Source organism: Colius striatus, chromosome 6 (genome assembly GCF_028858725.1).
Source record: "Colius striatus isolate bColStr4 chromosome 6, bColStr4.1.hap1, whole genome shotgun sequence".
Lineage (NCBI taxonomy): Eukaryota > Metazoa > Chordata > Aves > Coliiformes > Coliidae > Colius > Colius striatus.
The window spans coordinates 5,177,542-5,199,984 of record NC_084764.1 but is presented as its reverse complement, the minus strand read 5'-3'; the positions used below and the strand labels follow the sequence as shown (position 1 = coordinate 5,199,984).

The window sequence follows — 22,443 nt, the reverse complement described above, 5'->3', positions numbered from 1 at the left end:
TTTGCTGTGCAGAAGAGATTAAATTCTCTTTGGTTCCCATGTCTTCTCCTTGCCAAACTCAGTTGTTGCACATTAAGCTGTACATCTCTCTCCTGCACAGCTGGAAATGCTATATTCTTCCCTAACTTGCTGTGGAACTGTGCCTGGGTGTATTACACTTGGCCTCGATAACCTCGAGGCTTGATTACTATAGTGGAACACATCTAGAAGTAAAACTTTTGGTCTGAAAAAAGTTCAGGTTGATTCAAAATGTGTCTGTCTGCCTACTAAGTCTCTCAGACTGTAATGTTTCTCTCCTTGCAGTTCAGTGTGATAAAAAGTTGTTCAAGGAGTTAGTCATTAGGACTCCCTGGGAAACTGCCCTCAGCAAGCAGGACAGAGCTGGCAGTTCCTTAAGGATGCTTTTCATAGAGCTCAAGAGCTCTTGATCCCCAGGTGTAAGAAACTGAGAAAGCAAGGCAAGAGACCAGCATGGCTGAGTCAAGACCTGCTGCTCAAGCTAAAGGGCAAGAAGGAAAATCACAGGCAGTGGAAGCAGGGGCAGATATCTTGGGAAGAGTGTGGGTGCACTGCCTGGTTGTGTAGGGATGGGATCAGGAAAGCCAAAGACTGTTTGGAGCTGAACTTAGTAAGAGACACAAAGAATAATAAAAAAGGCTTCTAGAGATATGTCAGGCAGAAAAGGAAGGTCAAAGAAAGTGTACACCCCTGTCCCAGTGAACGTGGCTGGCAAAGTGGTGACTACAGATGAGGAGAAGGCTGAGGTACTCAACATTTTTTTGCCTCAGTCTTCACTGTCAGCCTCTCTTCCCACACCTCTCAAGTGGATGAACATAAGATGGAGATTTGGGAGAAAAATCTCTCCCACAGTGAAAGAAGATGGAGTTTGTGACCACCTGAGGATCTGGAACATACAGAAGGCTCTGAGACCTGACTAGATGCATCCCAGAGCCCTGAGGAAATTGATTGATGTAGTTGCCAAGCCACTCTCTGTGGTATTTGAAAAGTCATGGCAGTCAGATGAAATCCCTGGGGCCTGGAAAACCAGAGATGTTGTGCCCATTTTTAAAAAGGGTAGAAAGAGGGATGCTGGGAACTACTGACCTGGCAGACTGTGGTTGGGAAGATGACGGAACAGATCCTCCTAGAAGCTATGCTAATGCACATGGAGGGCAGGGAGGTGATTAGACACAGCCAGCACGGCTTCACAAGTACAAGGCTTTCCTGACCAACCTAGTGACCTTCTATGATGGAATGACTACATCAGTGGACAAGGGAAAAGCCATCTGGACTTCTATAAGGCCCTTGTCCCCCACAGCATCCTTTCTCTCTAAACTGGAGAGAGATGGATTTGATGGATGGGCTGTTCACTGGGTGAGGAATTGCTTGGATGGTCGTATCCAGAGGGCTGTGGCCAACAACTTGATGTCCAGATGGAGACTGGTGATAAGTGGTGTCCCTCAGGGGTCCATACTGGGACCAGTACTGTTTAATATCTTCACCAATAACATAGACAGTGGGCACCCTCAGCAGGTTTGCAGATTACACTAAGCTGTGTGGTGTAGTTGATGTGTCTGAGGGAGAGGATGGCATCCAGAGGGACCTGGACAAGCTCAAGAAGTGGGCCTACATAAACCTCATAAGGTTCAACAAAGCTAAGTGCGAGGTCTTGCACCTGAGTCAGGGCAGCCCCTGGTATCAATACAGGATGGGGGATGAAGAGATTGAGAGCAGTCAAGGAGGAGAACTTTGGGGTACTGGTGAATGAAAAGCTGGAAATGAGTGGTCAAGGTGCTTTCACAGCCCAGAAGGCCAACTGTATCCTGAGCTGCAGCAAGAGCAGCTTGACCAGCAGGTTGAGAGATTCTGCCCCTCCACTCTGCTCTGGTCAGGCCCCACCTGCAGTACTGCATCCAGCTCTAGAGCCCTCAGCTCAGGGATGACACGGACCTGTTGGAGTAGGTCCAGAGCAGGGCCACAAAAATGATCAGAAGGATGAAACACTGTTCCTATAGACATTTAGCAGGGCCTGTTGCAATAGGAATGGTTTTAAACTAAAAGGAGGAAGATTCAGACTAGATACAAGGGAAAACCATTTTACAATGAGGGTGGTGAAACACTGGCAGAGGTTGCCCAGGGAGGTGATTGATGCCCTATCCCTGGAAACATTCAAGGTCAGGTTGGACAGGGCTCTGAGCAACATGTTCTAACTGATGATGTCCCTGCTTATTGCAGGGGGGATGGACCCAGTGACCTTAAAGGTCCCTTCCAACCCAAGCTATTTTATGAGTCTGTGACTGGGGTTCTAGTCATGCAAAGGAGCGTCATCTCAGCCACAGTTATTTACTTATGTAAGGGAAATGTGTTTTAAATTAAACACACAAAAAAAGACCTATGAGTAGTACATTTTGTGTGAGTTTTTATAGTGCTTTATTCTGGTCTGTGTTTCTCTCACAGCAGTAGTTGACACATCTCTGTTCTATTTCTTACAGATTACAAAAGCATCTCACTCAAAGGCCTTGGTTTGCCTCCCAGGCAGGAACCTGGACAGCCCCAAAGCAGGTAACATTGGAATACATGGGCACAAACACTCTAGTGGAAGTGGGTCTGTCTTGGCATGGGTCTGGTTTTGTACACAGTTAAGGTAATTGTTTGTGTCATGAGGTATATACATATATGGGTATATATACATATTCATCACTGCTTTTAAAGTTGAAACCCTTACATGTTGGATTTCAAAGGTATGTTAAGTGAACACTGAGCTTCCATTAGAACCCCTGCAGATCCTCCTATGGTGTTGTTTGAATTTGTCTACTGGCTGGACACTCTTAATTTATATGAATGTTAGTGGGAAGTTCTAAATGAGCAGCAGCCATTGTAAGAAGGATGCCATTCATCAGCATGTTTCCCTTGCATTTCCCTCTTTGATGGGTCACAGAGTTATAGATGAGTGTCCTGGTTAATTTTCTTCCTAGTAGCTGGTACAGTGCTGTGTTTTGCATTTACACTGAGAACAATGTTGATAACCCAGGGATGATTTGATTAGTGCTGACCAGTCCTTGCACAGCACCAAGGCCTTTTCTGCTTCTCACCCTGCCCACTAACAAGTGGGCTGGTGAGGGGAAAGATGACACAAGAAGCTGGAAGGGAGCATGGCCAGGACAGCTGCCCCAAACTAGCCAGAGGACTAATCCGTACCACAAGACATCATGTCCAGTGTATAAACTGGGAGCAGTTGGCAGGGAGGAGGGATGGCTGCTCAGGCATTGGTCAGTGAGTGGTGAGCAACAGCATTAGGCATCACCTGGGTTTTGTCTTTTTTCCCTAGGGTTTCATTTCTCACTCTCTTTTTGTTATATTCCTTTCCATTACTACTGCTATTATGATGATTACATATCATCATCATTATTTAATTACTTATTTTTCAGTTATTAAACTGTTCTTTTCTCAGCCCTTGAGTTTTCTGTTTTCTTTTACTAATTGTGTGTTTGGGGAGGGGTGTGAGTGGCTGTGTGGTGCTTTGCTGGCTGAGGTTAAACCAGAACAATGAGTAATGTGTAACTAAAGGGAGACTGGTGGAAGGAAACCAGAGATTTTTAGTATTAATTAGAGGAAAGCTGAAGGTTTTGATGTCTGCAGAGGGTCAGGAGGTGGTTTGGAGCATGTGTGGAAGCTCCAGCTAATGTGCATGCCCCCAAAGGAAAGCGGTTAACAAGGTCCCTTACCAGAACTCGTGAAAAGCAGAATCTCAGCAGACTGAGAATCCTTTCCTATGAAAGAGGAAAATCACTCATCACATTATATTTCAGCCTGTCTGTATATCCAGGAATGCATTTCTACATCATTACTCATGAAGGGTTTGCACTCTGTTCAAGTCACATTGCCACATCTCAGACCCTGCTCAAAACCGTATTTCTAGGGACAAGTGGCAAGACCAATATGCCTAAATGCAGTACATTGCAGTCTCAACATGTTGTTCATGCTCCTTTAGCAAAAACAAGTGGGCATCTAAAATACTACACCTATAGAGAGCCCCACATCAGGCCACAGGAAGGGAATCTAAAGTAATACTCAAGTTACAAAGCTCTTCAGCACTGTATATTTAAAATAGGGGACCCATTTAAGTTCATATACAATAACAGTTGCCTTGAGGTTATTCCTTTTGCACCACCAAGAAGATCCTCAGAGTGAGGGAGAAGAATTGGCTTTTGTACATTCTGAAGTGAAGGTTAAAAATAGAAACAGTTTAATTTTCCCTCATGCTGCTGAAATTGTTACATCCCCCAAAAGGGTGCCAGTCTAAGTAGTGAGACAAATTAAAGGAATACTTTTTATAGCCAGAGGGCAGGAGCTTCTAAGAACTACAAATATTTGTTGCCTGCTGTGTGTGCACTTTCCCACCACGATTTGAGCAAGCTCTAGACTCTGATGCCCACAACTTTATCAGTTATCATTCTTCTGAGGGTGAAAATTAAGCAGTGCTTAAAAAGGAAAACATTACAGATCCTTAAAAAAAAGGCCACAAAACCAAAAGTCAGCATAAATCAAAATTTTCTTGGCTGTCTTCCTCGCACCAGGAAGGCAAACTGGCATTTTCTGTGTGCTTTTCTTTACAAAGGCACAATTGCAGCAAGAACTGGTATTATTTATTACATTTTAGCATCTTCCAGTCTGGCATTGGCATTTAGTTCTGAATACATGAAGTGTTAGCTGTCTACAGTGGTGATGTCTTTCTCCTCTTCAAACAGCTCCTCAGAGCTGGAAGATTTCTCTCTCCAGACAAGGGACTTCACACCTGATATTCTTACTGGCTCCATTTACATTCAACAGACTTTGCATTAGGTTTTCAGACCTCATTAAAAAAGATATTGGTAATACCCCATGGACAATTTTAGTGCTTGACTCAGGCCACTGAAAAGTGGCAACAATAGGTGCTTCACTTCATCCCCTCTTCCTCTCTGCTTGCTTCTGCCACTCGTAGCTGTTTCTTTAGTTAAATCTGTTCTCTGACCTGATTCATTTCATAGAGGAGTGAGTAGTGCCATTCTTTGAGTTAAGATGCTGTACAAAGATCCTAGTTTGCACCTTCAGTGTGAAGTGCTGATTTCCAGGCTAAGCTAAGGTGCCTCTATGAACCGTGTAAGTGAGCCTGGCTTCAAAGCATCAGCAAACTTGTGTCTGAAGGTTTTTCTCTATGCATACTGGAATGCACGCTAGGGCTGGGTAATAACATTTGTCAGGTTAAATTTGATACATAGCCATATTCTGAATTTTTCATGGGCACAGTTTCTAACACTAGAAGTTCTTGGAAAATCTGTTTGTGTCATTCCAGTTCTGCTCTTGTACTTGGCCACACAACACCAACAGTGGGAATACTGTATTAAAAGGCTTACAGTCTCAGACAGAAGCATCCCATGGGCAAGAACATTTTCCTCCATAATTCACCATGCAATTTGCCACTGTAGTTTTAAGACTAAGAGCTTCAAGCTTGTTAAAGGTACCAGGGAGCTATATTCTTTTGCTGACGTTGGTGGCATCTTGATTTTTACCTGTGGCTAGCTGGCCTCTTACTTTCATTCTGTGTTTTCCACCCCCCACATGTATAGTACTACCTTCTGAATGTATAACTCATCACAAATCCAGGAAACTCCCAGACTATATCACTGTGAAATTCAACCAGCACAAAGTTCCCAGTGGAAGTAAAGTCTGGAACCTTCTCTGTCCCACAATAGGGGCCAACTGCAGGTGATGTAGGTCGGCTTCCGTCATGTATGAGCAAGTAGTCATAGATGCATCTGTCACTGTCTTCCAGCTCAAAGGATAGCATTTTGAGAGATATCTGGAGAAAATACAACCAAAGCATTTGGATTCCAGGTTATATCCTTTCCTCTTGCCCTCCTTATGTAATGAGAACAAATAGTCTGAATTCCTTATGTGCAGGCACCATTTTTTACTCTGTGTTTGCATCACATCCTCATCCCACATTGAAGGCAAGTAGCACATTATTTGCTTAGTTCATCAGCATTTGTATTGAAAGGAGAGGTAAGGGACAAGACTGATCTTGTACACTTTATTTTATCTAGAGAATTATAAAAACAGCAGCTGTGCAATGTTCCAGTTTTCTACTGAGAACTCTTACCTAGGGATTACTCTGAGCAAAGCTTTCTGGTATGAGCTAAATTGATGAGTTCACACACATGTGTAAAGGTTTTTCCCTTGCTGAACACCTCAGATCCTAAGACCCAGCATAAGTTCTTAAACTGGATTTTTGTATTTGGATTTTTTGCTCTGAGAATGTCTGCTCAGAAAGTGACACTACAGATGTTGTTCTCCAAGTCAAAAAGAGATTCCATTAGAGAACAGTGATGAAACCCACAAATACATTAATCTGTGCCTTACCTTGTATCCTACTGGAGAACTGATGACCCAGAAGCATGCCCTGTTTTTGGGGTATTTATTGGGGTAGTTTGGAGAGATGATGACTCCATTTGAGGCTGTGAAAGTATCTCCACAATTCACTGAGAAATACAGGAGAAAAATTGAGAGAGGCATATTACTAAGAATAGTAGAAGTGACCTTGCTTATACTCTATTGTATTCTTTCTTCAAGCCAAGGAAAAAAAAATGTGCTCCCATGAAAATCTACTGCTGAAATATTTTATTTAGCATTTGTGTTGTCAGCTGTGCTGAAGGAACTAAAATGTGGCTGCTAAATAAGCTTTGGAGGACAGGAAACAGCTGCATCTGAAGCTGTAGCTGTCACTATAGTTGAGCACTACCATGTTAGCATAGCATCCTAATGGTACTAACTTATTATACTTTCAGACAAGAATTAGCTCAAGTGTTCAAGTCTGTATTATTAAGCTAGATCTAATGCTATCTGGAAATGAATCCACTGACTAATGCAGAAAGAGTAAAAATCACACTTTTCTAAGACTTCATCAATTTCTGCTTTTAAAATGATGGCATTTTGAGTTGAAAGAAGGCAATCAAAAGTTTTTAGTGATGCAATCTTCTAACTGAAAGCGTGTTGCAACACAACAGGTTTAAAAAGCAGTCCCTAACGCATTTGTATCTTTATAAAACAGACAGCTCTCAGGTGACTACAGTGAGCATTGTGTTTCATGTAACCTAAAAAAATCCCTTAATTCAGAAAGTATAAGTTACCCAAGGTTAGTACCTCTCCCATTGCATAAAATGCCACAAACCCTTGAATAACATATTGCCCAGATATTGGCTTTGCATCTCTTTGGTTGAGATGTCTTGTTGAGTTACAGAATCACAGAATCTTAAGGGTTGGAAGGGACCTGGAAAGCTCATCCAGTGCAACCCCCCTGCCAGAGCAGGACCACCTAGAGCAGGTCACACAGGAACTTGTCCAGGTGGGTTTTGAATGTCTCCAGAGAGAGAGAGACTCCACAGCCCATCTGGGCAGCCCCTGCCAGTGCTCCCTCACCTCAACTGGGAAGAAGTTTTTCCTTATGTTTCTTTGGAACCTTTTATGTTGCAGCTTGTAGCCATTGCCCCTCGTCCTGTCATTGTCCATCACTCAGAACAGCCTGGCTCCATCCTCCTGACACCCACCCTTTATATATTTGTAAACATCAATGAGATCTGTAGTCTTTGTGCTCTTTAGCTGCACTGCTCCTACTAGTTACAGACCTTGCATTGTTTTTGTTTAAAGGAATTGTTCTAAAGATATCAAGAAGACTAGCAGAGGCTCTTGGAGAATGTGGGTGGGTTCTCAGGATTACTAACATGAGAACCATCCTGCTAACCTTCAGCCCCATTGTTGCCTACCCTTCTATATTAGCAATTGCCGTGGAAGTGTAAAGAATAACAAGCTAAAAAAAACCCCTGCTCTGAAGTACACATTCAACATTTTCAGTTCTTCCACACAAATACTGTAAATGGTGTTCCCCAAGCTCTGTGAAGGTGTATTCATACCCCTGTTGTAGGAGGCTCTGAATCCTGTTGCTGTAATGCTTTCATCACTTACAAACTCTACCAGCATTGTTGATCCAGAGGCCACTAAGGAGGGCAGTGGCCCCTTCCCACAGTATTTGTCCAGCAAAACAGGGGAGTTCTTGCTGTTTCCATTGTAAATTTTTATATAGTCAGAAGAACAGTCTGAGGAGGGCTGGAGATCAAAAGCCTCAAACTGCAGGAAAATCTTGAGAAACAAGAAAACAGATGTTGGGTTTAATGCTGCACGCAGGGATAGACTCAAGCCATCTAATTCTTACGAGGTGAACCCTGTGTTCATTTTGCTGTCACCTATCACTGAAGTGTTTCTTTCTATATAAAAAGAGCATAGAATTTCACCTCTCTACCCTGTTGTTACTGAGCCCAGTGACTGATGTTTGACTATTGCTTGTCTTTGAAAAGCCATCCAGTCTTAACTGGATAAAAATCAAGTTAAATAATGCGTCTGATCATCTTAATAAGTCTTATGAAGGTTGTTGAGTCTGTCTTTTCATTCTCTGCGTTAACAAAATAAATGTCTTGGTCCATGAAGATGACTCCCAGAGGGTAGTCATAAGAATGAAATAGTGCTGTGTAGCCATGACACTGTGGTTCACATCTTTTTTCTCCTAATAAAAATTACCTTACTTCGACGGATGCGGATCAACCACAGGCAGCTGCTGTTGTTCGGGTATGGGGATGGGTAATTGACAGAGGAGAATGAGCCTTTGGATTTAGGCAACACAGAGCTACAGCAATCTGAAAGGGAGAATGAAACAGTGTTGAAAAGAATCAAAACTGCACAAAAGACTTCCAGAAAGGCTCGACAAGTTAGTAAAATAGAAATGGATTGTGATGCTTAAAATGTGTTGATGTTCCTAGTGTAAAAGTTATTCAAAACCTGTGAGTGAAGTAAAGCCAGTTAAGGTACTTCTCTGCTTCAGCTACTAATGTTTTCATAGAATCATAGAATCACAGAATGGCAGGGGTTGGAAGGGACCTTTTGAGACCATCCAGTCCAACCCCCCTGCAGAAGCAGGTTCACCTAGATCAGGTCACACAGGAACGTGTCCAGGAGGGTCTTGAAGACCTCCAAGGAAGGAGACTCCATACCTGGGCAGCCTTGGCCAGGGCTCCTCACCTCACAGTGAAATAGTTTTTTCTTATGTTTAAGTGGAACTTTTTGTGTTCCAGCTTCATCCCATCACCCCTTGTCCTGTTGCTAGCTACTATAGAAAAAGGGGATGTCCCAACCTCCTGGCACTCACCCTTTAAATGTTTATAAATGTTAATAAGATCACCCCTCAGTCTCCTCTTCTCCAGACTAAACAGCCCCAGTTCCCGCAGCCTTTCCTCATGTGAAAAATGTTCCAGTGCCCTGATCATCTTGGTGTCCCTGCACTGGCCTCTCTCCAGCACTTCGCTCTCCCTCTTGAGCTGAGGAGCCCAGAACTGGACACAGTACTCCAGATGAGGCCTCACCAGGGCAGAGTAGAGAGGGAGAAGAACCTCCCTTGACCTTCTGGCCACACTCTTCTTGATGCATCCGTTTCTTAAAGACAGTAAGGCTTCACTCACATATTTTAGTTTACTAAAAAAAACCTGGATCTTCCATGAACTTCCTTAACCTCAATCACAGGAGCAGTTTCAATGACATCAGTACATCAATTCCCACCAGCAACTCTGTGTGTATTCATAAGCGTATGCAAAAACCAAGCTTGAAAACTAGATTCTTTCAAAGCAAAGGAGGGTAGTCACTGGGGGAAAACAATAACAGAGAATGCTGAAGTCAAGCTACAGACCTAATGAGTGGAATACAAAGTCTGATCTCATCTGTTGTTCATCTTTTCACATGTGGTCTTCATTTACTGCACCCTGTGTAACTCCCCGCGTTACAAAATATGAATATATTACATCTCGACATATCAATTTGACATTTTTCTCTTGCTCTTTGCTTTCCCTGAGACAAATGGACTTTGTCCTGTTTTGTTTTTAGACCTGAGGTGTTTTTTTTTTAAATAAATAGCTTTTTCCTTCCAAAACATACAGTTATGAAGTTACATAATAATGCTATTGAAGTGTGATTCATTCTCAGCACCACTACCAAGAATAAAATGTCATTAAATACTTGTTATAGCTAACTTTGAGACCATGACAGACACCTAAATTGTAAGCTTGTCTTATCTGAAGTTAAGAACTTAGAAGTATTTAAAAGTTCCTGTGTGACCTGCTGGAGGGGAACCTGCTTTAGCAGGGGCTTGGGCTGGATGGGCTCTAGAGGTCACTTCCAACCCCTAACATTCTGTAACTATCCAGCTGAGGGAATGCTGAATCCCACTAATTACTGATGTTTGTTTAACTAAGTTCTAACACAATTCAGAGCAGAATTTGGTACACCTGTTAATGTTTCTTGCTGGATTAGTTGAAACTAATTGAATAACATCTGAGAAAATTCCAATACTGCATAAATCAATTTCCCTGTGTACTGGGAGACAAGGCAAAGCCCACACAGAGCTTTGTCTTTTGCCTGTGTTTAATGCATCTCAGATGAGGAGTTCCTGCTATAGGTATTTCTAGACCTTAAGATATCACAATGATAAGTTAGGGAATGAGGCAAGGAAGTAAACAACTATACAAAAAGCCTGGGGAACTCCCTTCAAAGAGGTCACTGTAAATGGCATCCATACTTACAGCCCTGCAGTCATTTCATAATTGAAAGAAATCACAAACCTGCTGGCACTACTTTTACACACATAAGCTTTAATCATGGCTGAAGATAGCTTACATGCTTTGCAACCTTCTGAGCTTTCCTGAAATGAGACATTGGCAAGAAGTAGCAACCATGATTTCTCTGATAGGTTTTGCTTATGTCAAAGAGCAGGGACTAGGTGAGGATAACTCAGAGTGACACTGAATCACAGAAAGTAAATTGTCCTTTCCAAGAAGGCAGGAGCTTGGCACAGGGACAGTTGTTTCCACGTGCATACCAGCCCTCTTGTAGGGCAATAAAGAGATGTATTGAAAGGACTGTGAGCTGAGATCCTTGGGGAATGTCTGGCAGGACCTACAGACGTCAGTTGTATAAGTATTCACATACCTTCTGTCTACAGCACTTACTGCACTTGTAGAGCTTGTTTATTTTAGCTACGTCCAAGTTACTCAGCCCTTCTCTCTGCCCAATGGGTATAGAGGGGTCAGGAACTGGTACAATAGTTGGTTTCCCTGGGATGCTGGAGAAATCATACCTGTAGAAATAAGGAAATCACTTTTCTAGATCACTTCTCTTAAACAATTAAGTTCTCTAGCTGCATAATCATATCCATGTAGCACAAACACAGGATTTCAATGGAAAAAGGCAAGAAGCTTCCCAGAGATCAGCTAGTTTTCCTTGAAGAGGACCAGCATGGCAGCCACTTTGTGTGCAGCAGCTGAGAACTTGAAAAAGCTGCACTGTCCTGGGTGGGGAGAGCTTTTGTCAATGTCTCAGCAGAGTGAACCGAATCCCACCTTGACAGTTCCAGAGACAGGAGCAGGAGTAGTTCTGTCTCAATTACTAATTGTTTGCCATCTGCAATTTCCTACCTCCTGCTGGTCAAGTTTTGTTTCCTGGTCTTGTTCAGAAGTTGTTACTTGCTAGTGGAGATGAAGGATAAGGAACATGATACAAGCAAGTTCTCAGATGAATGTGAGGCAGCACACAACTTCTTAATGATAAAAAAACCCCCATCTTTCTTCTCTCTGTACCTAAATATTGTTGTCTCTGATCAGCTATTACTATGTTAATGAAATCATTTAGACTTCAGAACTGTTTTAGATTGGTGACTCAGTCAACTTTGGACCACAGCCATGTCAAAAGCCTCTAGCAAGAGACAGGAGCAGAGTAAAAGAAACCATTGTCTTAATTTTTGCTTCTATCATAATCAACTGTGCTTTCTGGGAATCCTGTTGACAAAGGAAGTCTGCTCACCCTTAATTACATCCACTCACTCAATTGTAAGTGAACACAAAAAGTCATTCCCTGCACACAGCAGTTCCTTCTTCATAGATCAGAGCAGGAGGCCTGAAAGCTGTTTGCTCCTTTGAAAGGAGATCTCAGGAACCAACTTACGCTCCATAGTGCATCACTGAGGAGTAGTCATAGGGAAGGCCCAGATTTCTGGAATTCACTTTTCCAAAGTTCCCTTGTTCCCCTGTAAAAGCAAAGCAACGTTTCAGCCAGCACAATCTTGGCTGCTCTAATAGCACACTGCCTACTGTCACAATCCTGACATACCAGGATATTAGGATATCGAAACCACCAAAGCCTTTTGAAGCCCATGGGAATACATTTTCACTCAATCCAATAGGTTTCAGCATAGAAATTAAACCAGTCAAAGTTTTGATATAATCAATGAATCCACTCCTCTCTTCAAATGAAGGTATTCTTCTGCCCATCTACATTCTAATCTAGATAAAGAGGAAACTGTTGTGGGGGCATCTCATTAATGTTTACAAGTATCTAAATAGTAGGTGTCAGGACGTTGGGGCAGAACTTTTTTCTGTTGCATCCAGTGACAGATCAAGGGGTAATGGGATGAAGCTGGAACACAAAAAGTTACATTTAAGCATAAGAAAAAACTATTTGATTGTTGAGGTGAGGGAGCCCTGGCCCAGGCTGCCCAGGGAGGGTGTGGAGGCTCCTTCTCTGGAGGTTTCCAAACCCGCCTGGACACGTTCCTGTGTGACCTGCTGGAGGGGAACCTGCTTTAGCAAGGGGTTGGACTAGATGATCTCTAAAGGTCCCTTCCAACCCCCACCATTCTATGATTCCATGATTAGGCTGTCTCCAGATTTACTTCAGTGCACTATCTTGAGTATTGTAAGTGTTCAATCTATGTCTCCCAAGCTGCATCCACGCCTTGAGAAGGAAATTTGGCTAACCACCTAGATCAAAAACTCAGAGGTATGTGTAGGTGACCACCATCCTGTCCTGCCGAGTCCTTCCACCAAAGGGTTATAAGACCACAAAAGAAAGGGATACATTTTGCCTGTGTCAACACTTTCCATCTGTTTAGCCTTAAAAAGCCCACCTGAGGTAAGAAAGCATTACAGTGATCTGGAGCTCAGCGACACAGACTGAAATTCGTATCATCTAGCTTTAGTTCTCTAAGTTAGGCATTGAAGGTATTCATCAAAGCTCCCAGGAGAGTTGGAGGAGAGGGAGAAAGAGACACAGTTTGAGGGATTTTCATCTGAAGGCATCTGTTTTTCTCCATTGACTGGAAAGCGTGAATACGAGTTGCACCCTGGTTCTCTTGCCCATGGTAAGACGGGCAAGCAAGCAATGACAGAGCAGGGAGCTGAATGCAGTCAGCCTGGCCTTGGGGCTAATGCCCTAACCACTGAGCACTCTTTTTCAGTTCAACATCTGTACTGCCATTATTGTAAGCAGTGGCTTGTAAACTACAAACCATCTGGACAAGAGTTCAGGGTTGGATGCTTGTCAGAAAAATCTCTGGAGCCTGCACGACTTGGCTGGCAGGCTTGCAATCAGAGCCAGTCTCTTCCAGTAACATCCTTCAGCACTGGTCCCTGTGAGGGCTAGGAGGTGCAAAGAGAAGCTTCAAAGTCTTGAATTATGGAAACTTTGGGGATAAGCATGACTTTGGAGCTTTTCATAGCTCAAAAACTTCATTTACGGCTCTAACTGGTTCTCAATGGCATTGGCTTTCCTGACTCTGTTAGGTTTTTATCTGTTCCTCTTATCTGCTGTACTGACTTCAGAAAGAATTATCAGCAAGTGCACAGCTTCTTTTGAGGTGATGAACAGAGAACAGAGTTCAAATGCAGTGAAACATTGAAGCATATGGCTACTGTTTGGCATACAAGTGCTTTGCTGAATTGGTTTGCTAAAAAAAGAAAAAGTTAGAGCAGCCTGTCTGGACAGAGGCTCTGCCAGCAAAGTAGTATCTGCCTCATCTCATGCCAGAGAGATTTAGCTGTCTAGACCTGCACAAGTGTGAGGACTTAACCCATCTTTTCCACTTTAAAAAAAGAAATCTACCTCTGCCAAAAGCTAAGTGTAGTGACTCAGAAGAGCTGAAAAGGAAGCTTTGGCTGGAGACTCTGAATACGGTTTTTGGGGTTTCTTTCCAAAAGTTTGGGAAAAACAAGCTGAGTTTTAAGTGGTTAAGTGGACAGCAACTGATCAGATTGCATTTTGTCAAAACAAAGAAGTAGGATGGCTTCCAAGGTGAATTGCTGGGTAAAAACAAAACCCAGCAAACATTCACAATACTGCAGTCCTGGCAAGGGAAAAACAGCTTGTGTGGGAGAGATGGGAAGCTGCAAAAGGTCGTGAGGTCTAGTTCTGCACCACTGAGGTCAGTGGGAGCTGTGCCATCAGCACTGCAGCAGCATGTTTTTACAGGAGATGTACACTAACAGTCCTCATGAACATAGCTGTTTCTTCATTTCTTTTTTCTCTGCATATCTTTGCATTTTTTCCCTACAGTGCTGCACGCACTCTGCATCCTAACTATGTTGTCATGCCAATCTTCTCAGCCTCCACTCCTGCTGAATACTCTTAAAACAGTAAAGATACACCCTATCTCTTTTTGCATAGTCTTCTTCACCTCTTCCCCTTCTTTTATCCTTTCATTATGCTATGCCTAAATCAGACCCTGAGTACATCTGTAACCTTTAGGAACAATGACATCTGAACCTCTGGACTTTCCCCTGCAAAACTGGTGTAAGCTTTTATGTGTGTCTAGTGCCATGGGTGTAACTTCACGTTTTCAGCTCCTCTTTCCCAACACATCCTTTGCTAGCATTTCAAACATAGCACACCCTTATTGTAGAGTGGCAGAAAAATTGCACTTAAACACTAGAACTCAAAGCCCAATGAAGAACAGCACAAAGGGAATTTATTTAGGATACATCATGGGAATAGCTGAAAAATGTTTGGAGGACAGTGTGTTAGGAATTTGAAATAAAAACAATCAAGTTCCATCTGGAGAAAAAGATGGGTATATTTTCAGCTGTGCATGACATTGAAGAGTTGAATATCTTATTTGTTGAACAGACTTACTAGAATTTGGTATTCAATTGTCCAGCCTCACTTACTATTATTTTCTGTAATGAGCTAAGTACACTATTATCTTTTTACAATTGCTGTGGGTTGACAGAATCACAGAATCTTAAGGGCTGGAAGGGACCTTGAAAGATTATCGAGTCCAACCCCCCTGCCAGAGCAGGACCACCTAGAGTAGGTCACACAGGAACTCGTCCAGGTGGGTTTGAATGTCCCCAGAGAAGGAGACTCCACAGCCCATCTGGGCAGCCCCTGCCAGTGCCCCCTCACCTCAACAGGGAAAAAATTTTTCCCTGTGTTTCTTTGGAAACTCTTTTGTTCCAGCTTGTACCTGTTGCCCCTTGTCCTGTCACTGGACATCACTGAGAACAGCCTGGCTCCATCCTCCTGACACCCACCCTTTATGTATTTGTAAATATTGTCCATCTCTCATAGCTGCCAGACAAATGATCCCTTGCATCCTTTCTTCCCCTACCTTCCTCCTTTTTACCACTTTCTCTGTTTCCCTTAGAGCTCCTACCATTCTCTTTCCCCTCCCCAGGGCCGGGAGCTCTATATGCTCCCCTCTTCCCAGCACACATTTCAAGAGTGCATGCCCAAACTATGCGTTCTGCATCCCTTCCTCTAAATAACATTCACCTGTTTTTCCCCTACAGATGTCAATGCATGTTACTTTCTCCTCAAGGAGGAGATAATTGCAGTCCTCCGTCTCACATCAAGCCAGGTTGCAGAACTTTGCACCTGCTAGTGGCTGCATGTACTTCTATTCTCTTTGCACTGAGTCCCTTGTACATCTACATTTTAGGCTATATGCATTTCCATCACTGCCAGTGTCAAGATGCTTACCTGTTGCCCTCCCTGTTTCTATGGCTTTCCCTGAGATTGAGTTACTGTGTGATTCCCCACCTTGATTTCTGAATATCACGTTTCACCCCACGTCAGCTAAAAGTCCCATAGTCTTGCCTCCTGACCAGTCCTTTGCAACAGCATTTTGCATTCCTGATGATCTTGGTATTTTGGATATAAGGTCAGTCTGGACTCAAGATGGCTATCAAAATAAGAATGTAGAGCTACCTTTAGGCTGCATCTGCCTAACATAGGTGTAGCCACAGAAATTCCCTTAGCACAAACACTAAATGAGAAATTCCATCACACTGAACGGGCTGCTGCTGCAATTTAGCCAACATTAATCATGATTCTTATTTACATTGTTTCTTCAGAGAACAGCATTCTCCTTTGTCTGAAAGTGTGTGTTCTTTCTGAAGATTTAGTGGACATACCTGCCACAATGTGTTCCCACATAATCTTGACAAACTTGTCCCGATCACTCCGTGCCTGTTCATGGATGAAGCCCAGCGCGTGGTTCATTTCGTGCTGAATTGCTCCTTTGTCCATGCAGCCATTTTTCACCAAGCCTACTGCTTGACGGCCTCCAATTTTCCCAAAGTAAGACCAGCAGCTAAGAATAGGCAATCAATAACCAAAATGATCACGTTCAGCAAATACAGAGAAACAGATGGACTGATTTTGACACCAAGGGCCTCCAGATGTGCAGCTGCAGAAGGGGGACATGCAAATAATCACTGCTCTGAGATATCTGGGCTTCCAAAAGCTGTCAAAATGTATAGGGGGAGGAATAATGGGATGAGTATGGGAAATTTTAAAACAGTAAAATGCCTGTGTCAAGCTAAGGTGAAGCAGCTTGAGTAGTTAAGCAAAGAACCTGAACCAACTATACTTCTTTAAATTCTTACACCAATTAAGGAAAATAACTAATTTGGAATTAAACCTGTTATCTTTAAGCCCCACACACATCCCTGCAGCCTGTTAACTGATGGAACTATCAGTATATCTAAAGAAACATGAAAAATTGCACCTGTTCTTGGGATCTTGGCTCCTGGGATAAAAAAAGGGCAATTACTTAAATCCAGATTGAAATGGAAAAGAAGCTGAAAGACCTTTTGAGTGCTTCCAGTCTCAGGAGACAGGGAGCTTACCTCTGCCCACGTTCAACATACACATAGTCTGTCTCTGTAGTGCGATTTACAAACTGCACACAGGTGAGGGTGGAGATCTCTTGCAGAGCATCAGTGATCCACGACCTCTCTGTCATTGCTACAAAGAGAAAGGGGCCAGGAGAAATCTTCCTTGGTTAATCAAGGCCGAGGTGCATTGATGGGGTGCATTCCTTTAAAACTTCACAGCACTGGTTATCTTTTTAATCACACAAGTAGAATAAAAACCTAAAAAGGCCCTCAGAGATCTTGAGAAGTTGATTTGAATTTTAAGGGGAGATGTAAGAATTATATCTGGCCCTTATGCATATTCTATCAGAGACAGATGATGGAAAGCAAATAACTGGCATTGTTTCTTCTGTCAGATAGTATGGGAAAAAATGAAACAGTTTCACATACAAATAATTGGATTTCAGTATCTCAAATGAGCCATCTGAGCGTAGCTAAGCACCAAACTCCTGTTTTGTTTATCAGAGATAACAAATGTCTGTTCTGCACCCTGTGGAATCACTTGAGACAACCAGCGTTCACAGACTCTGAAGGTCATGATGTTTCTATTCAGGTAGCAAAAAAAGATCAGAGTGTTTATCTGCTTTTGAACATTTTGGCCTAATTTGGCTTCCTCAGTTATGAATAATCTCCAGCTGATTTGTATCTCAATTTCCTCATCTGTGAAGTTTGGAGAGAGGCAGGTAGTGGAATAACCATCACCAAACAACGGGAGCACGTGCTGCAGTTCTGGAAGCACATGGGCACAGGAGCAGCTGAGACAAGGCAAAGACTGGGCTTTCCTCAGCTCCAGTGGTGACACAGGTTCTGTTTCCCCAGGAACTGGAATCAGGCACAGGCTGTCTTTCACTTCCATGCCATTGTCTCACAAGGTAACACTTTATTAAGAAGGGCCTGTGTGGAAGTCTCAGTTCAAAGAAGCCTCAGCAGCAGAGAGATGGAAGAGCTGCCCGGCTCTTATGAACTTCTCTGAAACAAGGCTTTCTAGAATAAGGCATTGCTCTTTCAGCTTTTTGCATGGGACAGAGCTATTGACTGACTAGAGGATGCCATTGGCTTCTTGCCCAGGAGAGCACGTTGCTGGCTCATGGTTAGTTTGTTATCAACCAGCACTCCCAGGTCCCTCTCCTGGAGCTGCTCTCCAGCAGGTCACCCCCAGCCTGTGCTGCTGCAGGGGGTTGTTCCTCCCCAGCTGCAGGACTCTGCACTTGCCCTTGTTGAACCTCATGAAGTTTCTCTCTGTCCAAATATTTCTATGAGAGGTTTGAAAGAAATTCTTGTCATCTAAGAAGTGCTCCTAGTGGCAGTTTTGACAAACATACACTCAGAATGTGGATCCATTCTATTTCTTCTTCTGTACTTGCTAAATCTTGAAGTACATTGTAGCTAGCAGGAGTGAGGAAATACTTAGAATTAAAGTTATTTAGCTGGTATATATATAATAACTACTGCCCAAGCAACCATGTATTTTAGTTCCTGTAACTGAAATGTTTGGGGTCTCAGCCAAACTCCCACAGGGCTAACAGATTAGCAAAAGAGCCAATGCAATAAGGCAACAAGGATTGCTTTTGGTACGTGCCACAGAAACATTAAATAACAGAGAGCATAGGGCCTGGAGGATCAATGCAAACTTCCCAGCATCCATTTGCATACACTCACAGAAATCAGAAGAGATGTTAATTGGAACCTTGACTAGCCCATCCTGTGACTTGGGCCATAAACAACTCTCACAGTTAATTGCACTGCGTTGTCCTCTTCTCAAGAGGATGTCTCCTTCGTACACAGCTATTTCACCACCTGGTAGATGAAGAAAAAGAAAGAACATACAAGGCACTGAGAAGGAAACTAAGCAAGCTTCTGTATCTTTGGAAACTTCTTTCACTGAAGTTAATTTCCCAGTAATACAAAAAAGGATTAGTAAATTAAGACTGAGTGAACCTAGCAGCCACAGTATGCTGGGACTGGTTAGGTCTGCCTTGTTGCCTGGATAGAAAAGAATTACTACTAATAGAAATGTCATAGTGCAGCTGTAATCAAAGTTGTAACTAAATATACTGTAAAGAAGCCCTAGGAGTCTCCAGAGTGAAAGGCTAAGTATTGTAGGTCATTGTTCACTTCATTAGAGCTTGTGGAATTAAAGAAGAGTCATAACAGACCTCTGTAGAAATGGGATGAATCATACAAAAGAAATGACTGGTTTTTATCATGCATATTGAATGCAGGCAACCTGTTAATTTCCAAGTTAACTGTTAACTTGACAGAAGACATTGTGACATGCTCCCTAATTCTGACTCCAAAAGAGTCTGACTACGGTTCTCACAGACAAGGGGTATTGATTACTCTGCCAAAAATGTACAACAGTCTTGGGTGCAGCAAACAGGGAAGTGCCTCGTATCACATACAAAAGAAATCAAAGTGAAAAGTATTCTGATTTGCTGAGGCTACATATGGAAACTAATATTCTGTGTAGCAATTGCTCAATAAGTCTTCTTAATTTCTTTATCATGACAGCATAAATAATCACACTGAATGCAACTTCAAAACACATCTGAGTTCTGTGAATTGTTTTCCACTGATGCTGGAAAATATTTTCAGGGTAAAATATACTGAATAAGGAAATGAGGTATAGAGAAACAGCCCCACCAAAGCCTACAGTTATTCATACAATAATTACAATCAAACTCACCTAAGCCATTGTTTCTTTTAGTTATCTGCAAAAAAAAAAAAGAGAGAGAAGCATATCTGTTAATCCACACTTATCTCCATAGCAGAAAACTTCTACCATGTAAAATCACAGCCTTAAATCTTTGTAACTAACTTTAAGGTATTCAGAGCAACTCAGCAGCAGCAATGTAAATTCTCAACATCTGAGAGCAGGGACACACCTGGACAGGTTTGCTTAGTGCAAAGCTATAGAGAAATGCTAATCGAGCTGGCAGAAGAAAGTCCTTCATCTTCAATTCTCCGAGATGATCTTCTCTGTTCTGCAGCTCGGTTCTCAAAGCTGCGGTTTGCTGGGGCAAATTTTATGGGAAAGCTGCTGCTTGTTGTTAACAAGTGTAACAAAATTAGATAACAAGAAGTATTTTCACAAAACAAACAAGCTGCAGGACCTCTCCAGAGAATTTCCAGGCTCTCGTTTCTTATTTATCTTCAGAAAACAGAGGAAGTGGAGCAATAGGAAAGAAAATCCAACAAACCTTAAAGTGACTCATCTTGAATTCTAAGAAGATCCCACGAGCTGCTGCAGGTCCCCTCACTGCTGACTGTGAGAGGGGATATCCGGTAACTGTCTGTTTACAGCAAAACTCAATGCCAGGGAACTGTGTGATCCATCCACACTGACTACCTGTCCTAGAAACATCTCAGCTTGCTGCTGGGAGCCACTCCACTCTGCAGAGCCCGTCTGTCAGCCTGTCCTCTCTGTGCACAGCTCTCAGCCAGGCATCGCTGGCCAGGAGCACTGCAAATCTGTTGGAGTCAAGGCTGAATCTGATTGTTGGTTGGAATTGTTTTTCTAACACCATATCTTGCATCACTGGCAGCAAATGTCTGTATTTCTGGGAGTCTCCAAAGAAATAAAACCACCAGCCCCCAGAGTTTGGGCTTCCCACCTTCTGAGAAGCCCTCCTGTCTTTGATGTCCACTAACAGAAACGAGCAGGCTGAATCCTAGATAACCTACACAGTAAGAGTGAGCCACGCAAGGGGAATGTTCACATTGAAGCCACATGAACACTACCATAGGCAGGGATATGTTGCTTTCTTGTCCCAGCTTCAGTCCCTGCACAAATACCTAAGTGCTATGGAAAATCCCAAGGATTAGCTGCATCAGATCTTTAAGTAACAAGCAAGAAAACCTTTGGAAGTGCCTGCAAAGTTTGTTCCTAAATGTTCTAAAATGTTCCACATATCTGTGACTTCCACAATTCATCTACAGTTATCATTTCCATGAAGATTGCACTGCAATAACGAGGTGCAGGCTTAAAGGACCCTTTTTGCTTTGGCTGATAGGAGGATGAAGCTCAGAAGTCCCCATTAGTTCGATACATCAGTAACCGGAGGTCCTCCTGTACAGTTCCAAACAACCTCCGTGTCTGCTCAAGATCAGGTTCAAAAGAGAGACAGTGGGAGTCACAGGAGCACAGTTCTGCTGCTACACATCACAAAATGACAGGCAGGAGAGCAGAACTTGTTAGGCAATAAAAGCAGGAGGACATGAGCAGATCACAGTGCAGAGCCCTGAGCTGGGTCACTCCAGGTATTCAGCAAGGAGGGACAGAAGGGCCCTTTGAAGTTCTGCCATGCAGTTTTGCATATTCATTCTGTGGAAGTAACCCTTGAGCCAGGAGATTCTTCCCATGGTTTAATTCATTTCCCTGACTGGCAGAAAGAATTGGGTCTATTTCAAAGCTAATTAATAGAGCAAAGTCTCCTGTCAGCCCATAGCGTATTATCAGGAGTTGTCTCAGAGATGCATATTTTGATGCTGCTTGTCTGCTTTGATATTCTAGCAGAATAATGCTCAGGTCTCAGTCTCATTACCTATCCAAATAATTTGATTACACAGCTACAACTTGCATTCTTTCTCCTGTATGTCTTGTCTTAGACTGTCTTCTGACATTTCCTGCCACACTGTCCTTGCTCTGACAGGTATTTTGTCACCGTTGTTTGTTAGTAATTTTAATACTATGTTTATCACCATCTTAGTGATGCTTACTTAGTTTCACCTTCATTCCGTGGCCAAGGATGAGCATTTCTTTTACCATGTAATCCCTCTTGGCATAATATTAAATGACAAAATAAAACCCCATACACCTGTTGGTGGGTTCCTGTGTGACCTGCTCTAGGTGGTCCTGCTCTGGCAGGGGAGTTGCACTGGATCAGCTTTCCAGGTTCCTTCCAACCCTTAAGATTCTGTGATTCTGTGATCAGTAATCCCAGAAGCAATAGGAATATGAAGTCCAATGACCTTTTTCCATAATGAAAAAGTACAAAGGGCACTTTTCCCAGGCTAAAGCATTAGAGTGTGTGAACCTTCAAGGGAAACAAAATTCAGGTGAGTGAAAGGCCTTGGGATTGTCTAAGGATCCGGTGGAATGTCACTCTGATGCTCATTTCCTCAGCTACTCACACAAAAGGTTAGGCAGACAGTTGCTGGTCAACAAGCAGTTGGCTTAACTCAGCTGCATGTTCACCTTAAGAAGCTTATTACTTTTCAAGTGGATTCACAGTTATCTCTACACGTTTAAACAGGCCAATTGTTCTTACTCCACTGAGTCCTAATTTCTTAAGTCACAATAACAGAAGGTATTATTGCACTTGCTACATGCCAATTCTTTGAGATCCTGTTTTGTGTGACCACTGCATTTGGGCAGAAATCA

General features: G+C 42.8%; 2 protein-coding genes across 2 annotated transcripts in view; one reads left to right on the top strand and one right to left on the bottom strand.

Annotated features, from left to right (window-relative positions):
• The window catches only part of LOC133625643 (transmembrane protein 263-like), a 243,476-nt gene that overhangs the window by 1,962 nt on the left and 219,071 nt on the right, over positions 1–22,443 (top strand). Inside the window, exon 2 of the mRNA XM_061998434.1 lies at positions 2,493–2,562. The gene's annotated coding sequence lies outside the window, so the exon portion shown is untranslated. The remainder of the gene's footprint in view (positions 1–2,492; positions 2,563–22,443) is intronic.
• LOC104561840 (embryonic protein UVS.2) lies at positions 5,609–20,014 on the bottom strand. The gene is made up of 12 exons (XM_061998402.1): positions 19,946–20,014; positions 19,747–19,771; positions 19,612–19,638; positions 18,720–18,860; positions 17,034–17,151; positions 16,317–16,495; positions 12,073–12,154; positions 11,082–11,209; positions 8,608–8,723; positions 7,947–8,172; positions 6,400–6,518; positions 5,609–5,839 (listed from the first exon to the last, which is right to left on the bottom strand). The coding sequence occupies exons 1-12, from the start codon at positions 20,012–20,014 to the stop codon at positions 5,609–5,611; spliced, it is 1,461 nt and encodes a 486-aa protein (XP_061854386.1).

Excerpts from the sequence above, each read along its gene's own strand:
- LOC104561840 (XM_061998402.1), bottom strand. The coding sequence starts at position 20,014 with ATGAAGGACTTTCTTCTGCCAGCTCGATTAGCATTTCTCTATAGCTTT. Across the intron at positions 19,772-19,945 it reads CACTAAGCAAACCTGTCCAG|ATAACTAAAAGAAACAATGG; the intron begins GTGTGTCCCTGC and ends TTTTTTTTGCAG. Across the intron at positions 5,840-6,399 it reads GTTCTCCAGTAGGATACAAG|ATATCTCTCAAAATGCTATC; the intron begins GTAAGGCACAGA and ends TATTTTCTCCAG.